At 41.3% G+C, this 8,368-nt stretch overlaps 1 protein-coding gene across 1 annotated transcript in view; it reads right to left on the reverse strand.

Annotated features, from left to right (window-relative positions):
* LOC147092038 (putative G protein-coupled receptor 139) overlaps positions 1–6,079 on the reverse strand; it is a 31,628-nt gene extending 25,549 nt beyond the window's left edge. Inside the window, exon 1 of the mRNA XM_085976411.1 lies at positions 5,796–6,079. Coding sequence (XP_085832537.1) covers positions 5,796–6,018 — 223 coding nt within the window. The 5' untranslated portion in view covers positions 6,019–6,079. The remainder of the gene's footprint in view (positions 1–5,795) is intronic.
* Positions 6,080–8,368: the final 2,289 nt, after the last annotated feature.

An 8,368-nucleotide genomic window follows, 5' to 3' on the forward strand; every position in this document is an offset into this window, starting at 1 on the left:
ACTTGCCTTCATTAGCCAAGCATTGAATATAAGAGCAAGGAGGTTATGATGGAGCTGTATAAAACACTGGTGAGGCCACAGCTGGAATACTGTGTGCAGTTCTGGTCGCCACACTACAGGAAGGATGTGATCGCGTTAGAGAGGGTGCAGAGGAGGTTCACCAGGATGTTACCAGGGCTGGAGCGCTTCAGCTATGAAGAGAGACTGGGCAGATTGGGTTTGTTTTCCTTGGAGCAGAGGAGGCTGAGGGGGGACATGATTGAGGTGTACAAAATTATGAGGGGCATAGATAGGATGGATGCTGAGGAGCTTTTTCCCTTAGTAGAGGGGTCAATAACTAGGGGGCATAGATTCAAGGTAAAGGGCGGGAGGTTTAGAGGGGATTTGAGGAAGAACCTTTTCACCCAGAGGGTGGTTGGAGTCTGGAACTCACTGCCTGAAAGGGTTGTGGAGGCAGAAACACTCACAACATTTAAGAAGCATTTGGATGTGCACTTGAAATGCCATAGCATACAAGGCTACGGGCCAAATGCTGGAATATGGGATTAGATTAGACAGGGCTTGATGGCCGGTGCGGACACGATGGGCCGAAGGGCCTCTATCCGTGCTGTATTACTCTATGACTCTATGACTCTCGATTATTGCTCTTTTCTGTGATGCCAGATGCAAAGTATTCCTTTAGAACCATACCCATGTCTTATGCCTCCACACACAGGTTACCTTTTTTTGTCTCTAATAGGCCCTACACTTTCCTTAGTTATCCTCTTGCTCTTTCTCTATTTATTAAATATATTTGGGTTTTCCTTGATTTAACATGTTAATATTTTTTTCATTCACTCCATTTCTTTTACTTGAGACATGGCTAACGGAAAATAAGGACTGGGAATTAAACATTGCTGGTTTTGACATATTTAGAAAAGATAGAAAGAGTTAAAAATGGGAGTTGGAGTAGCTGTACTTATTAGGGATAACATAATGGCATTAGGCAAAAGTGATGCAGGTATCAGCAAGACAGAAGTATAAATAACGTGGATATAGATGAAAAATTATAAAGAATCAATCACACTAATAGGGGTCGTCAACATACCACCTAATATTGGAAGAGAGGTGGAGGAAGAAATATGAAGACAACTTAGGTAAATTTGTAAATAACACAGAATAATAATCAAGGGGGCTTTCAAATACCCAGATATTAATTGATCAACTGAGGCAGGTAAAGGGAATAAGGGAATGGAGTTACAACAATGTGTACAAGACACCTTTCTAACCAATATGTAAAAATCCCAACAAGGGAGGATTCACTATTGGATCTAGTAATGGGGAATTAAACAGAGCAGATAAGAGGAGTAAAATTAGGGGAACATCTAGGCAATAGTGACTATAATATAATACTCTTTAAGATAATAAATGAGAAGGATATAAGTATGTCAAAGACAAGGGTAATAGATTGGAGAACAGCTGATTTGAGGGGCTGAGAATAGCACTTGGGAAAATAAAATAGACAACATTGGAGAACAACGATGTAGAACAGCAGTGGTAAACATTAAATACAGTGTTCAATAGTGCCAAGGAAAAATATATTCTGCTAATAAACAAGAACAAGCTAAACATTAATGAATCACCGTGGATGAAGAAAGGCGTAAGGGAAAAATTGAGCATAAGGAAAGCGGCATACATTAAGACCATTGTCAGCAGGGGAGAGTGGTAAGGGAGAATATGAAGCTTTTAGAAGAGGACTCACAAAAACAAGTTGGAAGGCAAACTGGAACTAAAAAATTAAATTATCAAGGAACATAAAACAAAATATTGAAATAATTTACAGGCATCTCATTAAAAAAGCAAAGTCGCAATAGTAATAGAGCCAGTAAGTGATAGGGAGGGTAATGCCACAAGCAGCAATAGAGAGTTGGCAGAGATATTACATAATTCCTTTGCTTCAATATTTACAAGGGAGATAGAAGAGGTGGATATGACATTGGATGATGAGATTAGTAACGAGTTAACTGCATTTAATATAAAATGAAGAGATATATTAAATAAACTTATCAAAATAAAAGAGGATAAAACCTCTGGTGTGGGCGGATTACATCCACGTGTTTAAGAGAATCTTGCGAAGAGAGAGCAGAGGCATCACTACACATATTTAATCATTCGTTCGCAAAAGTTCTAGTGCCAGAGGACGAGTGGTTAGCTAACGTAATACTTATATATAAGATGGGAGCTAGAACATGTCCACGGAATTATAGACCAATCAGATTAATATCGGTGGTTGGAAAAATATTGGAATCCCTTCTAAATGATAACATTAAAAAAAATCTAGCAATGAGAAACATAAGAATGAATAGTCAGCATGGATTTCAAAAGGGATAGTCTTGCTTGACAAAACTAATGGTATTTATTGAAGAGGTAACAGAGAGAGTAGACAATCAAAATGCAGTAGATGGAATCTATCTAGATTTTCAAAAGGCTTTCGAAAATGGATAACACATAATAGTCTAATCAATAAGTTCAGGGAATGCAGAGTCGGGGACAAGTAGCACAATGGATAGCTAGCTGGCATCAACACAGAAAGCAAAAAGTAGGGGTAAAGGGTAGTTATTCAGGGTGGCATAACGTGGGTAGTCGTGTTCTACAAGGATCAGTGCTGCTACCACTGCTGTTCACAATTTATAATTAATGAATTAGACTTTGGAATGTAGAACACAATTTCTACATTTGTGGACGACACAAAATTGGAGGGGATGGCCAATACTGAGGATGACTGCAACAAATTACAAGAACACGTTAAAAATCTTGCAGACTGGGCATATAATTAGCAAATGAAATTCAACACACATAAATGTGAGGTATCATATTTTGGTAAGACAAATAGGAAAGTCACATATTACTTGGAAAATAAGAATCAACAATGGGGTAGAGGAATAAAGGGATCTAGAAGTACAAATACACAAATCATTGAAATGTATTTGCACAATTTAACATGAACTTAGAAAAAACAAACCAAACAATAGGGTTTATTTCTAGAAAGATAAAATTGTAAAGTAGTGAAGTTAAGCTAAACTTGTATCGAACATTGGTGTGGACTTGGTTAGGCCACACTTGGATTATTGTGTGCAATTCTGGTCGCCATATTAGAAAAATGGATATAAAGGCACTGGAGAGGGGGCAGCGAAGAATTACAAAGAAGAAACCTGAATGCGAGGGAACACCTACCAGGAAAGGATGAAGTGTCTGGGACTATTTTCTCTTGAAAAGAGAAGGCTGAGTGGTAAACTAAGAGAGTTCTTTAAAATCATGAAAGGTGTTGATAGATTAGACACAGAGAGAGTGATTTCACTTCTGGGGGAGAGCAAACTTGAGGTCAACAATATGAGATAGTCTCCAAAAAATCAAATAGGGAATTCAGAATAAACGTCTTTACCCAGAGTGTGGTGAGAATGTGGAACTCACTACCACAGGGAGTGGTTGAAGCGAATAGTATCGATGCATTTAAGGGGCGGTTAGATAAGCATATGAGGGAGAAGGGAATACAGGGTTCTGCTGATAGAGTTAGATGAGGAAAGACGGAAGGAGTCTCGAGTTGCTATGTAATACTATGTAATACTTTTTACCCCCTGCAATTCCTATACTGCTCTGGACATTCTGTAGTTGTGAGCTCTCAGTATCTGAGAAAAGCTTCCCTTATTTCCCTTATACTCCCCTGGAAGCTTCTTCACATTCAGTGGGCTCTAGTTTGTTGAGTCCCATTCTTTTTGCCAGCTGTGGCTCAGTTGGTCGCACACCCACCTCTGAGTCAGAATGTTGTGGGTTTAAGACCCACTCCAAGGAGCTGAGCTCATAAAGCTAGGTTAACACACCAGTGCAGTGCTGAGGGAGTGCTTCAAAGTCGTAGGTGCCGTCTTTTGAAAGAGACGTTAAACTGAGGACCCGTCTGCTCTCTCAGGTGGATGTAAAAGACCCCGTGGCACCATTTCGAAGAAGAGCATGGGATTTATCCCCGGTGTCCTGGCTATTATTTGTCCCTCAATCAACACAACAAAACACATTATCTGGCCATTATCACATTGCTGTTTGTGGGATGTTGCTGTGTGCAAATTGGTTGCTGCAGTTCCCACATTACAACAGTGGCTATTCTTCAAATGTACTTCATTGGCTGTAAAGCGCTTTGAGAAGTCCACTGGTCTTGAAAGGCGCTATATAAATGAAAGTTTTTCCTTTACTTTTTTCTTTGTGGGAACATATTTGCTCTGAACCATCTCTATCTCACCCTGGAAAGAGCCCATTGCTCTGACACTGATTTAACTCCAGGTGAATGTTTCCAGTACACTTTTGCTGAATCACATCTCAGCTTATTAAAATGGGCATTTCCCAAATTGAAAGATTTTACACGTTGTTTATCTGTATCATTTTTCATAAAGAGAGATTTAATATAGATTTCAAAACTTTGAATGAATTTGATAGAGTGCATTTGTCATTTTCTTTCCACTGACAGAAAGGTGGGTAACCAGAGGACACAGAGTTAAGGTAATAGGCAAAAGAACCAGAGAAGAGATGAGGAGAATGTTCTTTTTGCACTGAGTTGTGGTGATCTGGAATGAACTGTTTGAGAACGTGGTGGAAGTCGAGTCAATAGTAACTTTCGAAAGGGAATGGGATAATTAGTGGAAGGGGAATTTTTTACAGGGCTCTGGCTGAAGAGTAGGAATAATGAGACTGCTTTTTCAAAGAGACACCACGGACACGATGGGCTGAATGATCTCCTTCTGTGCTGTACCATTTCATGATTCCATGAGCATGAAACAGAGAGAGAGCAGAGGGAGAGAGAGAGATAGAGAGAAAGAAAGATAGAGACAGAAAGACTGGGAGGGGAACAGCAGGGAATAAATTAAATTAAAAAGGGGAATTGGATAAATACTTGAAGGGTAACAATCAGAAGGACTATGGGAAAAGAATTGGGAAATGCGACTGATTGGAGTGTTGAGGCCATGGTGGGATTTGACTTTAATGAGGAGAATATTAAGATCGAGGCTTTTCCCACTCAGAAGCAAATGTTGGTCAGCGAGCAAAGGGGTGATGGGTGAATAGGACATGATGCGAGTTCGGTTTTGGGCAGCAGAGTTTAGGATTAGCTCTAGTTTATGGTGGTCAGCCAGTAGATTATTGGAATAGTCGAGTCAGGTTTATGCAGTGGAAGGGCTGAGGAGAGACGGACATGGTCGATATTATGGAGGTGATTTTAGGCAGGACTGCTGAATCAGAGGATACGAGGTAGGTACTCAGCTCAGGATCACAGAAAACGCCCTGGTTGCAAACAGTCTGGGACATCCTGACACGTTGGGCAGGGAGGGGGATTGAATTGGTAGATTAAATAAATGGAGTTTGTGACGAGGACCGAAGACACTGGTTTTGGTGTTTCCAAGATTTAATTGACAAACACAGTAATACAGTGAGACGTGGTGTAACAGATGTAATTGCTGGATGTAGAGACTTAGCAGGAACAACAATAGCAGCAAATATGAGAGAGTAACATACGAGAATAGTGATAAAGTATGCAAAGGTTTGCCGTGTTAATAGCTGGATACAGAGACTTACCCATGTTACGACAGTGGCTCAACTTCAAAAAGTACTTAATTGGCTGTAAAGCACTTTGAGACATATGGTGGTCTTGGAAGGCGCCACATAAATGCGTTTTACCAGGAATAACAACTGCAGCAATGTAGGGGTTTGTAAAAAATAAGAACAGTAATGCTGTTAAACACGGTTTATAGACTTAATAGCAATATAGAGAGCCTTACCAGGAACACCAACAACTGCAAGGAGGGGATAGTAAATGGATTGAATCGTCTGAAGTGCATAAAGGATCCGACTTTGTAATGATAGCAAACCATAATATTCAGAAAGTGCATCAAACGCCCAGGAAAAACTCCTGCCCATTGTTGTAAGATTCCAATCTACTGTTTTCAGATTCTGATCCATTGTTGTAACATTCCAATCTTCTGTTCTCAGATTCCAATCCATTGTGTAACATTCCAATCTAATGTTCTCAGATTCTAACTCACTCTATATAGAGCAGCGCGTTGATCCCTGTCAGTGCCAGAGGCAATGCTGTCACTGATACTATGGGATAACACATTGAAAGATGTCCCTTATTAATAGAAGAGGGAAACCCTGCACTGATGCAATTAGGGTCCATGAAGACTGACATTAATTACAGTCACTGAACAAACAGTTTCAGTTAACCCGTGGAGACTGACATTAATTACTGTCACTGAACAAACAGCATCAGTTAACCCTTTCAATCCAGCACGTTTTCAACCATAGTAAAATAGAACTTGTTCGTGGTCCGGATGGGATTAATGATAGTTGCTGAGGGAAGGAATGGTGGAAATAGCGCAGGATCTAGCCAGAATCATTCATTGCTCCTTGGATATGGGCGTGGTGCCAGAGGATTGTAGGTTTGCAAATGGTCCACTAAGACTAAAAAAAGGAGAGAGGGATAAACAATGTAACTACAGGCCAGTCAGGGTAACTTCGGTGGTGGGGAAATTTCTAGAGGCCATATTCCTGGAGAAAAGTATCTGTCACTTGGAAAGTGACATGAATTAATAAATGACAACCAGAACAGATATGTTAACGGAAAAGTGTGTTTGACAATCTGGATTAAGTTTTTCATGAAGTAACGGAGCGGATTGTTGAGTTTGACGTGATTGACATTGTCTATATGGATTGTTAAGAACAAAGGCGCAGTGGCAGTTGGGATTGGACTTTGGCTAAGGGACAGAAAACAAAAGGTAGTGGTGAGTGGTGGTTGTTCAGACTGGAGGGAAGTAACGTGTGTTATCCCCAAGGGGTCCCTATTCGAGCCATCGATATTTTGATAAAAATTAATGATATAGGCTTAGGCATAATTTGAACTCATGCAGAAGAAACGAAACAAGGAAATGTAGTAAACAGTGAGTGGGATAGTAGCAGGCTTCAGGAGACAGAGACAGTCTGGTGAAAAGAGCAAAGTGCTAAAAGTTTCATCGACACGGCTTTGAAGTGGTCGTTTCCAACCAATAACCTACTCAACGATGCTCAGTTTGGGTTCAGCCAGGACCGCTCGGCTCCAGGCTACATTTCAGCCTTTATCGAAACATGGACAAAGAGCTGAATTCCAGTGTTGAGTTGAGAGTGACTGCCCTGTACATCAAGGCAGCATTTGACCAAGTGTGGCATCAAGGAGCCCTCGTAAGATTGAAGTCATTGGGAATGAGGGGGAAAACGCTCCATTAGCTGGATTCATACCTGGCACAAAGGAAGATGTCTGTGGCGTTGGAAGTCAATAACCTCAGGCCAAGGACATCGCTGCAGGAGTTGCTCAATGCAGTGTCCTAGGCCCAACCATCTTCAGCTGTTTCATCAATGACCATCCCTTCATCATGAGTTAAGAAAAGCGGAATTTTGCTAACGATTGCAGTGCTCACTGCCATTCGAAACTCCTCAGATATTGAAGCATTCCGTGTCTGCATGCAGCAAGGCCTGGACGACTTTCAGGCTTGGGCTGATAAGTGGGAAGTAACACACGCACCACATAATTCCAGGCAATGATGACCTCTAACAAGAGCAAACTGCCCGTGATATTCTGTGGCATTGCCATCGCCAAATCCGCCACCATCAATATCCTGAGCGTCAGCTTTCAACAGAAACTTAACTGGACTGGGACCAGACACATAACAATTTTGGCTACTAAAACAGATCAGAGCCTGGGTATTCTGTGGCGATTATCTCAGATCCTGACACCCCAAAGTTTTTCCACCATCTACAAGGCACAAGTCAGGAGTGTTATGGAATACATTCCACTGGTCTGGATGAGTACAGCCCCAACAATGCTGAAGATGTTCGACATCACCCAGTATAAAGCAATTCCTTTGATTGGCACCAAGTCCACCAACTGAAAAGTTCACTCCCTCCATCGCCGGCGCACCATGGCTTAAGTTTGTACCCTCTACATGATGCATTGCAGTAACTGGCCAACGCTTCTTCGGCAACACCTGGCAAATCCGTGAACTCTACCACCTAGAAGGATAACGGCTGCAGGCGCATGGAAACGTTTCCACCTTTAAGTTCCCTTCTAAGTCACACACCTTCCTGGTTTGGATGTATATCGCTGTTACTTCATCGTCTCTGGGTCAAAATCCTGCAACTCCCTCTCAGCACTGTGGGAGAACCTTTGCCTCACGGACTGCAGCGGTTCAAGAAGGTGGCGCAACTCCAACTTCTCAAGAGTAATTAGGGATGGGCAATAATTGCTGACCGTGTCAGCCATGACCACATCTCATGAATTAGTCAAAATGAAATAAAGACTAATGAAATTTAATGCAGAGAA

This window comes from Somniosus microcephalus, unplaced genomic scaffold (genome assembly GCF_052327205.1).
Source record: "Somniosus microcephalus isolate GS21.2 unplaced genomic scaffold, FLI_Smic_1.0 unresolved_chr2, whole genome shotgun sequence".
NCBI classification, from domain to species: domain Eukaryota; kingdom Metazoa; phylum Chordata; class Chondrichthyes; order Squaliformes; family Somniosidae; genus Somniosus; species Somniosus microcephalus.